The sequence below is a fragment of the Hippocampus bargibanti genome, linkage group LG05, assembly GCF_051943395.1.
Source record: "Hippocampus bargibanti isolate YZ-2025 linkage group LG05, ASM5194339v1, whole genome shotgun sequence".
In the NCBI taxonomy this organism is placed as follows: domain Eukaryota; kingdom Metazoa; phylum Chordata; class Actinopteri; order Syngnathiformes; family Syngnathidae; genus Hippocampus; species Hippocampus bargibanti.
The window spans coordinates 19,831,114-19,851,582 of NC_142738.1; the positions used below are offsets into that span (position 1 = coordinate 19,831,114).

General features: G+C 44.6%; 1 protein-coding gene across 4 annotated transcripts in view; it reads right to left on the minus strand.

The window, feature by feature from the left end:
• Positions 1-2,012: 2,012 nt before the first annotated feature.
• The window catches only part of LOC148898164 (neural-cadherin-like), a 178,172-nt gene continuing 159,715 nt past the window's right edge, over positions 2,013-20,469 (minus strand). For 2 of the 4 annotated variants that reach the window (XM_088997196.1, XM_088997193.1), the window contains 3 exons: positions 16,105-16,355; positions 11,560-11,729; positions 2,013-6,301 (listed from right to left, as the gene is read on the minus strand). In XM_088997196.1, the coding sequence (XP_088853322.1) occupies positions 5,741-6,301; positions 11,560-11,729; positions 16,105-16,355 (982 nt within the window). In that variant the 3' untranslated portion in view covers positions 2,013-5,740. The remainder of the gene's footprint in view (positions 6,302-11,559; positions 11,730-16,104; positions 16,356-20,469) is intronic. The other 2 variants (XM_088997194.1, XM_088997197.1) reach the window with 2 other exon arrangements.

The window sequence follows — 20,469 nt, forward strand, 5'->3', positions numbered from 1 at the left end:
CGGACTGCACCACATCCTCGACCACCTTGACAACACAGGAACCTACGCAAGGATCCTGTTTGTGGACTACAGCTCTGCGTTCAATACCATCATCCCAGAACTCCTCATCCCCAAACTTCTCCAGCTTGGTGTCCCCCCCACGATCTGCCAGTGGACCCTCAGCTTCCTGACAGGACGGACACAACAGGTCAGACTGGGAAATATATCATCCACAACACGAACCACGAGCACTGGAGCCCCGCAGGGATGCGGCCTCTCTCCATTGCTCTTCTCTCTCTACACGAACGATTGCACCTCAACGCACCCAGCTGTCAAATTCATAAAGTTCGCAGACGACACCACGGTCATCGGTCTCATCAAAGACGGCGACGAGTCTGCGTACCGACAACAAGTGGAGCAGCTGGAGCTCTGGTGCAGCCGTCACAACCTGGAGCTGAACATGCTCAAGACAGTTGAGATGATGGTGGACTTCAGGAAACATCCATCACCACAGCTACCCCCACACTATCCAACTGCCTGGTGTCAACCGTTGAGACCTTCAAGTTCCTGGGAATCACAGTCTCCCAGGACATGAAGTGGGAGGTCAACACCAACTCTATCCTGAAAAAGGCCCAACAGAGAATGTACTTCCTGAGGCTGCTAAAGAAGCATGGCCTGCCACAGGAGGTGCTGCAACATTTCTACACGGCTGTCATCGAATCCATCCTGTGTTCTTCCATCACCGTTTGGTTCGGGGCCGCCACAAAAATGGACAAAATCCGACTTCAACGGACAGTTAGGACGGCGGAAAAAATCATTGACACCGCCCTACCCACTCTCGAGGACTTGCACACTGCAAGAATCCAAACTAGGGCGCGGAAAATCCTACTGGACCCTCCGCACCCTGCCCATCACCTTTTCCAGCTACTCCCCTCAGGCAGGCGCTACCGATCCATGCGCACCAAATCCAGCAGACATTTAAACAGCTTCTTCCCCCAAGTCATTAACTCTTTGAACTCTTTGAACTCTTTCAACAGTAGCCAAAATGGAACTGTATAGTGCCACTTAGCATTTTTTTTTTTTTGACGACGATACTAGTGCAGCGTGTTCTACCGGAAACAAATTCCTTGTGTGTTTACATACTTGGCAATAAAGATGATTCTGATTCTGATATATATATATATATATATAATGTATATTGATATAACAGTTAATAGTCTGTGTCTTTTGTGTTACTTTGACTTCAACATGGCTTTGCAGAAGTGGCTGCCTTGACAGCAGATCCTATATTTGTTTTTCTACTTATTCTTTTTCCTTTCTTCTGTCTTTCATGACTTTTCTGTTGTGAATTGGGAATTTCTCCAATGTGAGACGAATAAAAGTTATCTAATCTCAACAGGAACACCAGTCATAAAAAGCCATATTGTGAAACTTGAAAGGTGATTCGATGAGAAGGTTTCTTCAGCCGTCATCTGTACTTCTTTGAATAGCGTTGGACGTTTCGCTTCTTATCCAAGAGGTATCGTCAACGAACTAAAAGTCGAAGCCTCTTGGATAAGAAGCGAAACGTCCGACACCTTCAAAGAAGTACAGATGACGGCTGAAGAAACCTTCTCATCGATGGACCACACCTGTACGACGAGAGCTTAGACGTTGAAAGGTGATTGTTTTTGAGTTCCACGATTACTAATAGTTGAACTTGGATCTTTTTTTTTTTGCAATCACCAATACCAAAATATAAAAGATGTAAACAGTTTAGACGAATAAAACAACAGGAACTCTATTATTGTATTGTTATTATGCTTATCTTTCAATTTACATTTCGTGTAGTTTCCTTTGTTATTGACTTACAGTGTCCCCTAAAGTTTGATAGATTCATGAAGTTTGATAGCTTCTTGGGTGTTATATCGCGTTACAACATTCACATTTTAGTGGTTGACTCATTATTGTTTTTTTTTTTTTTTTTTAACATGGTCGCTCAAAATGGAAAACAAGATTTCAGTCTGCAGTTTGGATTGGATTTGCCTTTATTAGTCTCGCAGTGGAGACATTTACATTTCACAGCAGCAAAGTTATGAAAGGAATGAAAGTAGAAAAACAAAATATAATAAACATATTTGTGGTTTCATAATATGATAGGCATGCAGTGAAATAGCACTGCTGTTACGATTTTAACTTGATCCTACATTGCCCTTTAGAATTAATTTTAAAAATTGTGCTATGTTTTAACAACCAGGTTTATTTTAATACATTTGACATTTGTTTGTCATGCGATGGGAGCTCAAGCATCCTTCTATTCCACGACGTTTGATCAAATCACTAAACTAACGCACGTTTCGTGTGGTTGCAAATAGTTATCAAAAGGGGGCGGTATGCACTCAGTAATAGCCGAGCAACTAGCGATTCAAACTTGGGTATTAATAATTTTAATAGGAAGCAGATGTACCGCTTCATCATGTCTAATCTGATTTTACTTATGCATAGGCGATCCATTAATTCTGAAAAATCTAAATGAAAAGAATAAATACTCCAGGGAGAGTAAAACCATCCTCTTAGCTTCTCATGTCCTGTCACGTCAAGCATCAAGGACACGCGGGTGTCGACAACGAGCACAAAGAGGCATGCATAAACTGTCCCTGTGATGGTTAATGTCACTGCCATTTAAATTGAACGATGAGCACTTTTAGGAGGGCGATGTGCCCGTAGGAAAAGAGAAATGGACCGCCAAGAGTATAAAACTAAGAGTAGGAACTTTGTATGTAAGAACAATGACAGGTAAAAAAGTTGGTTGACATGATGCAGAGAAGGAAGGTAGACATTCTGTGTGTCCAGGAGACCAAGTGGAAAGGGAGCAAGGCTAGAAGCTTAGGGTCAGGGTTTAAGTTGTTCTACCATGGTGAAGACAGAAAGAGAAATAGAGTTGGGGTTATTTTAAATGAGGAGTTTGTTAGGAATGTCTTAGAAGTAAAAAGAGTAACAGATTGATGAGTGTAAAGCTAGAAATTGAAGGTGTGATGTTAAATGTTGTTTGTGGGTATGCCCCACAAGTCGGATGTGAGCTGGCGGAGAAGGACAAATTTTGGTTGGACTTTGATGAAGTCATACAGAACATCTCGAAAAGTAAGAGGGTTGTAATTGGTGGAGACTTCAATGGACATGTTGGCGCCGGAAACAAAGAAGATGATGATGGGCAGGTTTGGACTCCAGATGAGGAACGCTGAAGGAGAGATGGTGGTTGACTTTGCTAAGAGAATGGAAATGGCTATTGTGAATACTTTCTTTACGAAGAGACAGGAACATAGGGTGACCTATAAGAGTGGAGGCAGAAGTACACAGGTAGACTACATTTTGTGTCAACGGCTTCTGAAGGAATCAGTGACTGCAATATAGTAGTTGGTGAGAGTGTAGCCAGACAGCATAGGTTGGTGGTGTGTAGGATCACACTGGTAGTGAGGAAGATGAAGAAACCAAAGGCAGAAGTGAGGACAAAATGGTGGAAGTTGAAAAAGAAAGTGTGTTGCATGACATTTAGGAAGGCGGTAAGACAAGCGGGTGGTTAGGCAAGAGGACCTTCCAGATGGTAACATCCCAGGTAACATCCCACTTACGACCAGCTCGATTACAACCACCCGCACTTACGACCACAAACTCCAGACACTATTTTAAACATTTTAATCCTAGCACCGCAACACAATTTTGGCCAGCCAGCCTGTCATGATCTGGTTGGCGACGAACGGGTGGCGGTGTCGGCCCCTCCTGCACCTGCACAGGTGCTGGTCGTCCCGATCAGTGGCAGACTGCCACGTTCTGATTGGCGAACAACGGGTAGCGCTGTCGACCCTGCGTGCAGCCATGCAGGTGTTGGTCGTTCCAATCAGTGGCAGTCAAAAGGACACCCGGCACGACCATTTGGTGTCAGGTCATTGCATTGTATGCTGTGCATGTGTTTTCTGCACCCTGTCAAGTTTGTTTCACCTTGGCAGACTTTTACTCTTGGTTTTCTTTGATACTTTGTATTTTTCTGTCCAGATGATTTTGATGTTTTAGATTTTGTTCCTGCTGACTTGATTTTAATCCAATTTCTCAAATACAACCTGCTGCTCCCTCCTGCCTGCTTATTTTGGGATCCACAACCGCCATTACCACCTTGCAAACGGTGACACAGCCAGCATCTCACTCTCGCACAGCAATTGACAAGAGGGGGGGAGTTTGCGAGTCATTTAGCCTCAGAGTCTCTATTCAACATTTTGAAGGATTTCGACTTCGGACCATTTTGACAGGACTGTTTGGTCGGAACGGAACTTGGTTGTAAGTCGGATGTTACCTGTATATTGTCTTGTAGATGGAAAACCGAAAACACGGACTGTATTATTTGTGTTAATGCCATCCTCAATCATTGCCAGTAATGAAGCCAGACAGATTAACTCAAGCAGATTATTCACATTCTGCATAGGCCAAGAATGTTGTCATGTGCTTTCTGTCTGGTCAGCACTTTTGAGCACTTTTCAGAAGAAACCATGACTTTATGTAAACCTGTGTTAACCAAACCCCAAATAATGTCAAAGCTACTTGTTTATTCAAAAAGTAATTGAAAAAGCAAATGAAGAAAATGTTTTGTTATCACATAAATGGGTTCATGACTCACATGTATGGTTAACTTGCCACTTGCAGACTTTTATGTAAACACCTTTTTTGACCCTTTCTCACTTTTTTTTGACAAAACACTCAACAAAAACATCAACACTTTTATTTTGACTTCCCTTATTCACAGCTTCGAGACACCCGTCCACCCGTCCGTTATTCACAATGCTTCTTTTGGGTCATGGGTGGGCTAGAGCCAATCCCAGCTGACCATAGTTGTAAGGCAGGGTGCACCCAGGACTGGTCACCAGTCAACCACATGGCACGTAAAGAAACAACAATTCACTTGTACATCGGTATCTAATGGCAATTTTGAGTTTTCAATCAAGCTCGCATGCAGATTTTTCAAATATGGATGAAATCCGGAGTGTCCGGAGAACATGCTCAACACGAGATTCAAACTCAGATCTGTAGAACCCTTTGACTTGGTGGCAGATGTGCTAATCACTTCCCACATTGCCGCAATACATTCACAGGGCAGATAAGTCAAAATGAGCGCTGACATGGTCTAGACTGGTTTATAGTGTTCGTAAATTCCTTCCTTCCTCAACAAAAGCTTCAAACAGAACATATTTAGTAGGAAGAAAACTTGTCAGGGATGCTGTGACCACCACTTGCATCATGCAGGACAACACCACTCTGACATATTCGTTTGTTCAGGCTATTGTGCTGCGGTTTCCTTGAACTCTATTGCACGTTGTTCAAAAATCACCATTCTGAAGGGAAATGTCCCCTCTTCTGCCAAGGGAATCGTCTACGCTTGTTTATTTCTTTTTTGTTGTTGTAAATTTAGGAAATCACAGACAAAAACTTTCAACAAAATTTAAAATATTGCATTCATAGTTTTTTGAGTAAACGTTTGACAGAAGGACCTTCCAAAAGTGATAACTGTAGAGTCTTGACTGTACAGTGCAATGCCAAGTAAACAAGACATCTCATTAATTCCTTCATTTTGGTATGCAAGAAGTCCAACGTTCAAAACGTACATGTACAATAAAGTACATTTAGATTAGGAGTGATTCATAACTCAAGGAGCACAAATCATCCTAATCATCACTTCCCTTTGGGATTTGTCAGCAACGTTTAGGATTTATTCACCTTCTTGGATTGTTCAACTATCTCATCCACTCTTCCCACAGTGCAGTCCTCTGGTCTCCTTCACTTTGCCTCGCTGGTCCTCTGAAGGCTTCGAGTCTCGCCTAAGGTCACTGACCATCGCTTGGAGGGTTCTGAACTTGTCCATCCTGCTGCTCTGGGGCCCCTGATTCCTCATATCTGCGCCCTGAGATGCACTAAGGGAGCGCACCTCCGCCAGTCCGCGCACCTTCCCGGATGGACGACGGGGAGTTGTCCTGGTGCCTTGTTCCTCAGGGTGTTCCATGTCTCTGATGACCTCGCACAGGTAGCGAGCCAGGTCCTGGCTGGAGAAGGAGAGGGGCTTCTTTGAGCGACGGAGTGTCAGAGGGGAGGACAGCGTCTCGGTCTCTGAAGGCGGTACGGCCAGACGCAGAGCGATGATGGCACTGCCGTTCAAGTTCCCGTTCGACAGCCCCTTCCTGCTGTCCGGGTGGGGTGACTTATTTGCGGGGCTGGAGATGATACCTTGTGGGTAGCTGTAGCGAAGGGACTGTGCTGGACTTGGATGTAGGGAACGCTGCAGCTCCGCCATGTTGAAAGCATTCTAAAAGCAAGAAGAGCAGTGGATGTATTTAATAAAATAGCGTCCTGTGGAATCTGTTTAGCAATTGAGGAGCTGATAAAAATCCAAAGTGCCACGTGACACAAATCTAGCTCAGCTCATTCACACGCCAGCAAATGAAACTGCTCTTGACACGGAGATGAAGAACCAGCTGGAAGAAGGAGATGCTGGCAAATTGATGAGACCACTAATTAATTATCTGATTGCAAAGAGAGGAACCAGCCATAACCGTAGCTCTTAAAATTGTGGAATTAGCAGCCTTTTGTATGGCTTAACTTCAGCTAACTGACTCACATGGCTGTTTTCGGTAGCTGATTGTAGGTTTGTTCCTGATTGTATGGGTTTATCCGATATGCAATCTGAAAATGAATGATGCTGCTAACGGAACAGTCATAGTTTATACACGCACACGCACGCACACACACACACGCACGCACACACACACGCACACACGCACGCACACACACACACACACACACACACACACACACACACACGCACACACACGCACGCACGCACGCACACACACACACACACACACACACACACACACACACACACACACACACACACACACACACACACACACACACACACACACACACACACACACGCTTGGGTTGAGTATACCTGTACTATAGCTGGTTGGACGGTGGTCAAATGTCAATAGATCAACATTCAGCTCTGGGTACATGAAATTTGCGCCCCACCATGGTTCTGTATCTTAAATGAAGAGCAGTTTCTGCACAAGGACTTTATAAAATTCAGCAAATGATTCAGAGGAACATTTTTTTGCATCGTACAGGCAGAAAGCTTGTGACAAATGAATGAAACAACTTGACTCATCATTATCACTACATATCTCCTATCTATTTAAATGTAGGTGAAAATATATCTTGAAAGCTCTTGTTTTCATTTAGAATTTCTTATTTTTTTCATGTTCTATTCTCAGTGGGTGGCGGGATAGAACCACGAACCTACGACCTTGTTGAGGACTAGTACTTGAGAAAATGAATGGATGTATGGATGCATGGATAACTGGTGTACTTGTGCTCTGTCACTGCTTTTTGGTTCTTCTGCCAGCCTCCTTCATGTGGGCATAATTAGGTGTACCTTTTAATACAAGGTATTAATTAATTGCATCATTTGAAATATTTACCAAAACAAGGTAAATGCTCAAATTTGTCACATCACAAAGCATATGAATGAAAGGGAAGAAAAAACGTATAATGTAAATGCCGTCCTCAATCTGTGTATTTTATTTTATTTTATTTTATTTTTTGATGATGGCATGTGCACTATTCAAAAACAAATAGCTATAATATAGTATGAGTGGGTAATACAATCCACAGGAATTTACTCATGCATCATGTGATTTTGTGTGACTGCATGTTTCGAAGTAACAAATCTATAACTTTCGATCACCTTTTTGTCAAAATAATATGTTATATTTTTATTAAGAACAAGTCTATAAATACAAAAGTTTATAGCAGCTAAATAGTGCAGCAAAAGTGAAGAAAAAAAATTGAAAACAAATATGGAGAACACAACCAAAAATATGTCAAAATGTCTGCCAGATGTCAGTCAGGATGTCAAAATCCAGAGTGAAAACTGAATAAGACATAAAGTATGTGTATTCCTCCCACTGCTGCTCGGTGATTCATTCCTTGCTAGCAAATGTTTCCTGGAACAGTAATTAACTTCAATACATTCAGCTCTGTTCACATCAATTGTGTCTATTTATGTGACGAAATTAGAAGCGAAAAGAACAATGGTATGTCTTGCATCATAACTGCCTCCGGGCGATAGGCGGCAAAAACCTTGTACCGGTTGCTTGCCATCGCAGGGCACACAGAAATCAAAACATTCATCCACAAATACACTCACACAATTTGGAGTCGATGAAAAGGTTTCTTCAGCCGTCATCTGAAGAAACCTTATTATCGATGGACCACTCCTGTACGACTGAGAGCTTACACAGACAATTTAGAGTGTTCAATCAGTCTGCCATGAATGTTTTTGGAATGTGGGAGGAAACCGCGGGACCCGAAGAACCCCCGCCCCCACAACTACTACCTTCATGTCCTCTCTGACCACATCTATAAACCTCCTCTTCGGTCTTCCACTCGGTCTCCTGCCTGGCAGTTCAAGACTCAGCATCCTTCTCCCGATATAGTCACTCTCTCTCCTCTGGACATGTCCAAACCGTCTCAGTCTGGCCTTTCTGACTTTATATATATATAATATTATATATATATATATATATAAATCATTGTCTCACCCACCATGGGTGGTGTCTGTCCCCCATCTTAGCTCGGGTCCTCTACCAGAGGCCAGGAAGCTTGAGGGTTCTGCGCAGTATCCGTGCTGTTCCCAACACTGCGCTTTTCTGGACCGAGATATCCGATGTTGTTCCCGGGATCTGTTGCAACCACTCGTCGAGTTTGGGGGTCACTGCCCCGAGTGCTCCGACCACCACAGGCACGACTGTCACCTTTACCTTCCAGGCTCTCTCCAGCTCCTCTCTGAGCCCTTGGTATTTCTTGATTTTCTCATGTTCCTTCTTTCTGATGTTTCCATCACTCGGGACCGCTACATCCACGACAACGGCTTTCCTTTCCCTTTTATCTATGACCACGATATCTGGTTGGTTGGCCATTACCATCTTGTCAGTCTGTATCTGGAAGTCCCACAGGATCTTTGCTCGGTCATTCTCCACCACCTTGGGAGGTGTTTCCCATTTTGACCTTGGGGTTTCCAGTCCATACTCCGCTGTTGTTTCGGTAGACTGTGCCAGCCCCCTGGTTATGGCGCTCCATGTAGGCTTTCCCTGCCAGCATCTTACACCCTGCAGTTATGTGTTGGATTGTCTCAGGTGCCTCTTTGCACAACCTACACCTTGGGTCTTGTCTGGTGTGGTATATCCCTGCCTCTATGGCTCTGGTGTTCAGGGCCTGCTCTTGGGCAGCCAGGATGAGTGCCTCTGTGCTGTCCTTTAGGCCAGCCCTCTCTAGCCACTGATAGGACTTCTTGAGATCAGCCACTTCTGCTATGGTTCGGTGGTACATCCCGTGTAGGGGCTTTTCCTCCCATGATTGTCCCTCTTCCAGCACCTCATCCTCTGTTCCCCATTGTCTGAGACATTCTCTGAGTACATCATCCGTTGGAGCCTTCTCTTTGATGTATTCATGGAGCTTGGATGTTTCATCCTGGAAAGTGGCTCTCACACTCACTAGTCCCCGGCCTCCTTCCTTACGGCTTGTGTACAGTCTCAGGGTGCTGGACTTGGGATGGAACCCTCCGTGCATGGTGAGGAGTTTTCGGGTCTTAACATCCGTGGTCTGAATCTCTTCCTTTGGCCACCTTATTATTCCTGCAGGGTATCTGATCACTGGCAGGGCATAGCTGTTTATTGCCCGGGTCTTGTTCTTGCCATTGAGCTGGCTTCTGAGGACTTGCCTCACTCGCTGGAGGTATTTGGTCGTAGCCGCTTTTCCTTTTTGTTCGAGGTTGCCATTGGCCTGTGGTATACCAAGGTACTTGTAGCTGTTTTCAATGTCTGCTATTGTTCCTTCAGGGAGTGAGACCCCTTCAGTGTGGACTACCTTGCCCCTCTTAGTCACCATCCGACTACATTTCTCCAGCCCGAATGACATTCCGATGTCACTGCTGTAGATCCTGGTTGTGTGGATCAGGAAGTCTATGTCCCTTTCGCTCTTAGCATACAGCTTTATGTCATCCATGTAGAGGAGGTGACTGATCGTAGCTCCATTTCTGAGGCGGTATCCATAGCCTGTCTTGGCGATTATCTGGCTGAGGGGGTTCAGTCCTATGCAGAACAGCAGTGGGGAGAGTGCATATATATATATATATATATATATATGTGTGTGTGCATGTGTGTGTACGCAAATGAATGAATCAGCAAATCAGATTTTTTTTTCTTTACCCAGACTGCTGTAAGTCAAATGCTCCACTTTTGTGTGAGGCCGTCAACTCTGCTTTACTTCCACTACTTCCACTGTTCAGGACCTTAACATAATTTTACCCGCCGGCTTTCTGTAAATCAAAGGCAGCAAGCCTGCTCCCGATGGAGTGCGGCTCGGAAAAGAAATCAGACATCCTGCCATTCAACAGGCAGGACACTGCAGACACTGCAGGTATGCAGAATATGCAATCAGCCTTTGGCCAAGTCAGACTGAACATTTCCAAAAGTATATGACCAATCTGCTGGATATCCTAGATTCCATGCTGAATTCTTGCAGAGTTGAAGAGCAGACGAAATTTTCTGCGCCTATAATGGGCAGCATGTTTCACGGCCTCGTTTTTTTCAGCGGAGAGATCGGTGCTGTTGGATGGTCCACTGGTGAAAAGGTACCTTTGATCCTCTCCTCTTTCATCTATAACTGCTTCATACAACAAAGAAGGTGCAGAAAAGTGCTGAAGATTCAATCACTGACTGTGTCTTTTGTGTTATTATTTTAACTTCAAGATGCTCAGCAAGAGTGGGTGCCTTTACAGCAGGTAGTATATTTTGGTCTTTTACTTCTTTTTCTTTTCCTTTTCCTTTCATAACTTTGCTGCTGTGAATTGCAAATTTCTCAATTGTGAGTCCAACAAAGGTTGTCTTAACTCATCTTATGTTTTTCTAATAAGGAAACAAAAAATCAATGAACATGAGTGTGATGAGAAATAATGGTTAACACAATACTTTTTCCACTCCCGGACGTGCTGTTTTAACTCCAAATCAAAAAATTGGTGACACAAAACACTTGTTAACCTACTCAATGTTGTAAGTCGTAATGTTAACATCATTGCAATGTTGGAATAGTATTGGAGCTGAATGTCTGAACAACTGGAAAAACAAATTACACGTTAACATGTTACACGGTGACACGTTAACAGAAATACCTTTAATGAAAGAGCTTTTATATTTTTACTTTTCTGCATCTTCCCTTTTCTTCTTAAGCAGTTATCCAGATTGACAGCGCATTGTGAGTAAAGTCTGATATGACTCAACTGCCACATAAAACTACCAATGCAACGCAGCGAAGAAAAATGTTGCTAAAAAAAAATCAACAAAATTCTAGCACTAAATTAATAAAATCTGATGGAATGAACATTATTCATTTCAGGTTCAATTCAGGTTAGGTCAGTGCTGGTGACTGCGTTTAGTCAAGCACTCCAGGCATCGACATTGAAAACAAGTTGCAATGCATATACTTGAAAAAGTAATCGCGTACTATAACGCCTGCTACCTGGTCCTGCTCGCCTCCTCCTTCCTCGTCATAGTTGAGCACATTCTCCCGGATATCTTCCCACTCGCCGTGGTGTGCCGACACGTGGTAAACAGCCTCTTTCAGGCCCTTGTGTCTCCTCCAGCAGGAGTACAAAAAGAGGCCCAGCATCAACACTGAGGGGTGCCAGAGAGCAGGTTAGCTTTGGCTTGCCCTCCTCCCCCATCCAAGAGGTACATCAAATATATGATGGTGTAAATTAAATGTACATGAGAGGAACGTGGTGAATGATGTGACACAGAGTGAAGGAACAGCATGTGTTTCCAGCACAACATGATCATTTTGAAAAAGCAGACAGCGCGTGGCAACGCCGCTGACATTTTCTGACTATAATTTGGTCTATAATTTGGTCCAAAAGGATCCATCTGGTTTTAGAGGTAGAACACAATCACAGAGGCCCTCGCACCCTTTTACTTCTACCTTACCTGTCTTGTCAAAGACAGCAGCTCCCTGGAGGCCTCTTGACTGAATCTTTACCCTTCCCTTGCTTTAAGTCAAAACCTCGCTGGCTCGACGAAGCGCACACACAGTCGAATCCTGCCAAAGCCCAAAGTCCTGAAGCGTACGTGTCAATCAAAGCAATTGTGTGGCGAATTATACAACATGGTGGAGCGACCTTCAAAGTCAATTAATCGCACCCGTCTTTCTATAGTAAATATTTAAATAATAAATACTCGTAAACAGTGACATATCTTTTTTCCCCCTATTTTTTTCTCTCTGTAGTTACCTTGATGCTTCCCTCACCTCGCCAATTCTTTACTAATTAAGTAAGGCAGTGCTCTTGTTTTTTTAGTACTTATGTGGCCTCCACCTGCCCTTGTTTTTTATGTAATCTCCCACCACGCTAAATGGGAACAGTTTTCAGCGTTCGAGGAGTCGGTGTAATTGGAAGTCATCAGGGAAATGTGAGATAATCACATTAGTCCGATGTACAGTCATTTGCTTCAAAAGAGAAGAATGCACCAGCAGCAGTCTCAGTCCATTTGGACAGGCAAATATTCATTATAAAGTCACCACCCAGAAACACTTTTTACTAATTAAAATCTACAGTATTTCGAGCAAATTCACTTCCACACCTCTGCATTTGCGTGTGAGTTGTCTGAGCGGGCCCAGATAACATCACAGAAAATACCACAATCCCGATGAGTGCCACTGACACTTCAGCTGATCATAAAAGAACAGCATATATTTTGTGCGCAATGCAGAGGGGCTTGTAGTGTCACCTTTGGACAATTTTTGTCATGAGTTTATGCCTGCATCCACCGGCTACTCCGGGATGAGATGTGTAAGGGTTGTGTGACGTAATCGATAATCACTCAGGGTGGACACAAAAACCACCGCCATCCATTCGTAATGCCGATACCTCGTTGCCTTCTAAGGGCTAACGCGACCCGCATTGCTTTCTGCATTATGCATGAGTGGGCAAAAACAACCCCAACGTCTTGATCAAAACACTTGACCCAGTTGGCTGGAACTGCAGTCTGAGGTTAATTAGGAGTACGGAGCACCGAGACAGCATGAAACATGAGAGGTAGGGATGGAAGAGAACTGATCGGACAACAGAAGGAAATGAGACAGGTGAGAGATGGGCAAGAGTTGGAAAAACATCACTTGGTTTGAGGGGACAAAGCAGACACTTCACATGATCCATTGCCTATGAGGGGGGTCATTTGTCCCACTCTTTGCTCACAAACGGACAGATTTGACGATGGGCTAATGAGGCTTGGCCATTCAGACATAGGCCTGACTCAGTCAATACACGCCGAATTCACACGCCAGTCAATCTGTGATGCCTTATGTAAAGTTTAATAATGGATGATCATTTTAACTTTTAATGCTCACTGAGGCAAAGCAGGAGTCACCCTTTAATTTAGCACCAAGTGAGTAGAGTGTGTACTGGATGTGAGTGCTTATGTACCACGGAGTTTCCTGCGCTGACAAAGCTGTTCATTAAATAGGTACGTACTGTACAACGGGACGATCATTATCCATTTTATTCCACCTCTTATCAGGACCTTTCATGGCGCAAAACAGCTTTATCCTTTAATTCTGGGACTGTATTTAATCAACTTGCTTTATTAAAAGCCGTGGAAATGAAGTAAGTCAAAAGAGACTGCTTATTTTTTCTTAAAAAAATATTCCTCACCAGTTGGCGTAACCTGCTCGTACTACTTCTTTGCCACTGTGTCAGCCTACTTTAATTGGACAGCACTTTCTTCAAACGAGCATGTGCAGGTAGAATATAATTTTAATCCATTATCATATGTTGAGGTCTGCTCTATACATTTCATTTTCCAGTGCGGCAGTAAGAGTTGCGGCAAAGGTCACATGGCCTGCAGGAGAGTCTGCTATGGAGGCAGGGGCCTAATGTACTGAGCAGGACAAGGATTTTATAAGTCTGTCTCTGACACTAAGACTCATAAACAACATGGCGGGCCTACAGAGACTAGTGAAAGCAATCAAGGCACTCACACACATTTGCCCTTCTACTTTTATAAGGACCAGGCATTGCCCCAAAGACCTCTGGAATTAACTTAAGCATGGCGAAAAAGTGTCAGTTTGTCTTTTTAAGTGCCCTGTGTGCACTGGGGTATCAGCACATACATATTTAAAAAGGCAACAAAAGTGGACGCCGTTGGTTATATAAAGTCAACCTTCCAAGCAATATTTTTCACAAGTTACGAGGCCATCCAGCATCACCTTTATTAGATTGTTTCCACTTGTGGACTCTGCACCTTTGTTGGAGGACTATATTAGTCACTTGACGTGTAGTATTTTACTACAAGACAAAAAATAACAGTCTAGAGTTGATGGCATTAGTAAGGAAAATAATGCAATTATTGCAATTGCAAACAAAAAATACAATAAAATAAAATAAAAAACAAGTACTATTACTTGCACGATGTAATTCAACAACCGTATTTCGACCGAAATAGCGAGGCAGTTGCATATCCACTGTATTAGAAAGTATAAAGTGAACCTCCTCAGTCTCACCATCATTACATGATGGTGTCATCCCCTTTTTCGCCTTGTCTGAATTGAATGAAAAAAAAAACTTACAAAACCACCCCAAAACTTGTGAAGCCTGCAATACAGTAGCAAGACAACACTGTATATTTAGAGTGTATATTTCTAGATTTGTTGATCAATAAGGATCTTTTTTTCAGGTTGATCTCAGAGCCTGGAAGTAATGGTTTTGTTAAATAATAAAAAAAAATACAAGAATAAAAGGAATGAAAAACACAGTTTCTTTTCCATATAAATGACTCTTTTTTTAATAAATTTGCATTGTGCAAAGCAGCAAACTGTAGTTCCTTGTCTAAAACATTTTTGGTAGAACAATTTTAACCACAAATATAAACTTTCAGTTTGAACTATTTTTTTTCTAAATGCGTTCTATGGTTTAAATTGGCTAAATTGATTTGGAAAAAAAAGTTACAAATGTAACACTGTTGTGATGACAAATACCGATATTGATTCTGATATGTCAATATTTTAAATGAAAATAATTTACCCTTGAACATCTAGGTGACCCCTATCAGCTAAGTGGCGTTCGGATACATGTGTATTAAATTGCCTACTGTCTTGTTATACGCAGTTGAATAGACTTCACATTAACTTCACCCAAACACTTAATTCTGGAGCTTCACGAATACACGTTAGGTTAGCAATTAGCATAGCTTCTCTGTCTTTCATCAATTATTACTCAGTGATCTGCTGGGGACAACATTTGACCCGAACGCCTACAATAGGCGCATCGGTGAAGTAAATGTGTTGTGAAAAGATGCTGCGCAATAGCAAGGGTAATGGGTCCTTAGTAGGAAAAACAAAATCATTCCAGGTAAATGAGGCAAGACTTGGCTATAAAATGATTTGGACAGATGACAGTTAAGGCTTAGAATAAAGACTTGAATCCACAATGTCACATTGAAAATGACAGGGGACACAGGAATAATACAGGAAAAAATGAAGAAGTCTGCTGATTCTCAAGAGACATTTTGGACATTCCACTTCCAAATCATGACATGCTGATTCTTTGGCAATGCTGATTTTCCCCCCCACCTTTTTCCTGATTGGTAGGAGAGGACTCTTAATTTGGAACACAAGTGCAAATTCTGCTGCTTGAATCAGTTATGACACACACACACACACACACACACACACACACACACACACACACACACACACACACACACACACACACACACACACACACACACACACACACACACACACACACACACACACACACACACACACACACACACACACACACACACACACACACACACACACACACACACACACACACACACACACAAGGATGGCACTGCTATCCAGTGCGTTACATGTTTTGGATAGCAGCGTTGCATGAACAAACAATGTAACAAACCAAAATGATTAATGATCAAAAGTGTGTCATGATATTACAAGAAAACAAGAAAACGTAAAGTCACCACAAATGGAAGAGCACATAGTCAACATAGCTACCTAGAAAGGCCATCACACAGATGCTGATGGCAAACATGGAGCTCAGGCTCAGGCTATTGCCGTCTTCATTATGGAACATGGCGAGTGTCACCTCGCAGTGCCGTCCGCGGTACCCTTCGTGGCATCGGCAAGTGTAACGTGAGGGGGAATGAGCCACACAAGTGCCATAGCGACACGGACGGCTAGCGCACAGTGTATAGAGGCACGCTTTGCCAGAAGAGCTCTCCTTCGTGATGTGACCTGGAGGGCACCTGTTGAGAAAGGAAATCAAAAATGAGACAAGAGGCTTAATTATGCATAGGTAAAGTTTTTGCAAAAACATACTGTGAATGCACTCTTGATTGTAAATCCTTTATACTGTAAATCGTTCTATTGTATATCTGCATAACAGAAACTGCTCCGTAGGTATGTAGTAATCGGAGACAGGAGTAACTGACCCTGCCAAGACTCGTATCAATTTATATTGCATATACAGTAAAGTCTCGTTATATCGATATCGGTTATATCGACAGTACCGCTTATTACGATACTATTTTCATTTCCCTTGCACATTTCTAGTCTTTTTATGTATAATTAGTACCGTTTAGTACGATACTCGGTTATTAAGATAATCCGGTTATTACGGTGCTCCTTTTCATCCCCCGCCGGCCATTTTTGTTGTTTATATCGATATATCCGTCGCGCCATTGGTCAACTTGGTCACGTGTCTTGTTACGTGAGCCGCCATCGGTCGCGCCATTGGTCGACTTGGTCACATGAGCCGCCATCGGTCGCGCTATTGGTCGACTTGGCCGTGTGACTTTGTCACGTGACACGCCATCAGTCGCGCCATTGGTCGACTTGGTCAGGTGACTTGGTTACGTGCCCAGCACCCGTGTAGCAGAGCCATTTTCATTTTCAGACGCTAGCCTGTGTGTAGCAGACGAGATTGAAGTGTTTGTGTTAAAAGGTAAAAATGGGAAGCAGAAGAAGATTGATGACTTTTTTAAATTGTATACATAATACAGTAAGATGTAAGCGTTGCAGTTTCCCTGTTGTGTTATGTACATGCCCACTGTACTGTATATGAATGCAATCGTTTTTTGCAACAATGTTTCTTGTTTTGTCTGCTGAAGCGCGATGATTTTGAAAATTATTAACATTCCATACTGTGTATTAAAGGACAGCCGATGTCACTTTTTATTCAAATGCAAATAAAAATGACTTCACGCCAAGACGTCTTGCATTGCTTGTGAATCCAAACAATGGCTTCAGATTCGGATAATATGCTTTCTTGTTACACATCCAGTTATGAATATGTTTCAAATACACTGTAGTTCTGAAGATTAAAGCATACATGTTTACAATCATTAAAGAATTATATGTGCCATTTTGAGGCAACATTGGGGGAACATCTCTGACCCCAAATAAAAAGGGAGCTAATGGCCAGCTCCGTTTCTTATATGGCACTTGGCTGCCCTCTTTTGGCGGCTTTTGTTTAATGCAGTTCGGCGCAGGATCGGATATATCGATAGTCCCGGTTATATCGATATTTTTTCGGACTCCCTTGAATATCGATATAACGAGACTTTACTGTATTTATGTCCTTTTCATAACAAAGTCTCTTTCTTTTCTTTGTTGTTATGCATACCATCCATCCATCCATCTTCTACTACCGCTTATCCGGGGTCGGGTCGCGGGGGCAGCAGCTTCAGTAGGGAAGCCCAGACTTCCCTCTCCCCAGCCACTTCTTCCTGCTCGTCCTGGCGGATCCCTAGGCGTTCCCATGCCAGCTGGGAGACATAGTCTCTCCAGCGTGTTCTGGGTCGTCCCCGGGGTCTCCTTCCAGTGGGGCATGCCTGGAACACCTCACGAGGGAGACGTCCCGGGGGCATCCTAATCAGATGCCCGAGCCACCTCATCTGGCTCCTCTCGATGTGGAGGAGAAGCGGCTCGACTTTGAGCCCCTCCCGGATGACCGAGCTTCTCACCTTATCTCTAAGGGAGAGCCCGGACACCCGACGGAGAAAGCTCATTTCGGCCGCTTGCATCCGGGATCTTGTTCTTTCGGACACAACCCATAGCTCGTGACCATAGATGAGGGTTGGGACGTAGATCGACCGGTAGATTGAGAGCTTTGCTTTTTGGCTCAGCTCCTTCTTCACCACGACAGATCGGTACAAAGTCCGCATCACGGCAGACGCCGCACCGATCCGCCTGTCGACCTCTCGATCCCTTTCACCCTCACTCGTGAACAAGACACCCAGATACTTAAACTCTTGCACTTGAGGCAAAATCTCCTCCCCGACCCGGAGAGGGCACTCCACCCTTTTCCGACTGAGAACCATTGTCTCAGATTTGGAGGTGCTGATTCTCATCCCAGCCGCTTCACATTCGGCTGCGAAACGCTCCAGCGAGAGTTGGAGAGCTCCACTTGAAGGCCCCAACAGTACAACATCATCTGCAAAAAGCAGAGATGCTATACTGAGGCTACCAAAACGGAAACCTTCAACGCTTCGGCTGCGCCTAGAAATTCTGTCCATAAAGGTTATGAACAGAATCGGTGACAAAGGGCAGCCTTGGCGGAGCCCAACCCTCACTGGAAACGATTCCGACTTACTGCAGGCAATGCGAACCAGACTCTGACATCGGTCATATAGGGACCGAACGGCCCGTATCAGCCGCTCCTGTACCCCATACTCCCAAAGTACCCTCCACAGAACTCCACGAGGGACACGGTCAAACGCTTTCTCCAAGTCCACAAAACACATGTAGAGTGGTTGAGCGAATTCCCATGCGCCCTCGAGGACCCTGCTAAGGGTGTAGAGCTGGTCCACTGTTCCGCGGCTGGGACGAAAACCACACTGTTCCTCCTCAATCTGAGGCTCGACTTTCCGACGGACCCGCCCCTCTAGGACCCCTGAATAGACCTTTCCAGGGAGGCTGAGGAGTGTGATCCCTCTGTAGTTGGAACACACCCTCCGGTCCCCCTTTTCAAAAAGGGGGACCACCACCCCGGTCTGCCAATCCAGAGGCACTCTCCCCGATGACCACGCAATGTTGCAGAGGCGTGTCAGCCAGGACAGCCCCACAACATCCAGAGCCTTTAGGAACTCCGGTCGGATCTCATCCACCCCCGGGGCCTTGCCACCGAGGAGCTTTTTAACCACCTCGGTGACTTCAGTCACAAGGATCGGAGGGCCCACCTCGGAGTCCCCAGACACTGCTTCCTCCAAGGAAGGCGTGTTGGTGGAGTTGAGGAGGTCTTCGAAGTACTCTGCCCACCGGTTCACGATGTCTCGAGTAGAAGTCAGCAGCGCCCCACTCTCACTGTACACAGTGTTAGTGGTGCACTGCTTTCCCCTCCCGAGACGCCGGAAGTCGGCTTCCATGGCCTCACCGAACTCTTCCCATGCCCGTGTTTTTGCCTCGGCGACCACAGAGGCTGCATTCCGCTTGGCTAGTCGATACGTGTCAGCTGTCTCAGGAGTCCCACAGACTATATAAGCCCGGTAGGACTCCTTCTTCAGCTTTACGGCATCCCTTACTACTGGTGTCCACCAGCGAGTACGGGGATTGCCTCCACGACAGGCACCAACCACCTTATGGCCGCAACTCTGATTTGCAGCCTCAGCAAGGGAGGTACGGAACATGGTCCATTCGGACTAAATGTCCCCCACCTCCCCCGGGACATGTGTATAGTTCTGCCGGAGGTGGGAGTTGAAACTCCTTCTGACAGGGGATTCTGCCAGACGTTCCCAACAAACCCTCACAACACGTTTGGGTCTTCCAGGTCGGACTGGCATCTTCCCCCACCAACGGAGCCTACTCACCACCAGGTGGTGATCAGTTGACAGCTCCGCCCCTCTCTTCACTCGAGTGTCCAAAACATGAGGCCGCAAATCCGATGATACAACTATAAAGTCAATCATCGAACTGCGACCAAGGGTGTCCTGGTGCCACGTGCACATATGGATACCCTTATGTTTGAATAAAGTGTTTGTTATAGACAATCCGTGTTGAGCACAGAAGTCTAATAACAAGACACCACTCCTGTTCTGATCGGGGGGCCATTCCTCCCAATCACGCCCTTCCAGGTCCCACTGTCATTGCCCACATGAGCATTGAAATCGCACAGCAGAACAAGGGAGTCCCCAGGGGGAGCGCTCTCCAGCACACCCCCTAAGGTCTCCAAAAAGGATGGGTACACTGAACTGCTGTTTGGTGCATATGCACAGACAACAGTCAGAACCCGTCCCCCCACCTGAAGGCGGAGGGAAGCAACCCTTTTGTCTACTGGGGTGAATCCCAACGTACAGGCGGCGAGTCGGGGGGCAATAAGTATGCCGACACCTGCTCTACGCCTCTCACCGTGGGCAACTCCAG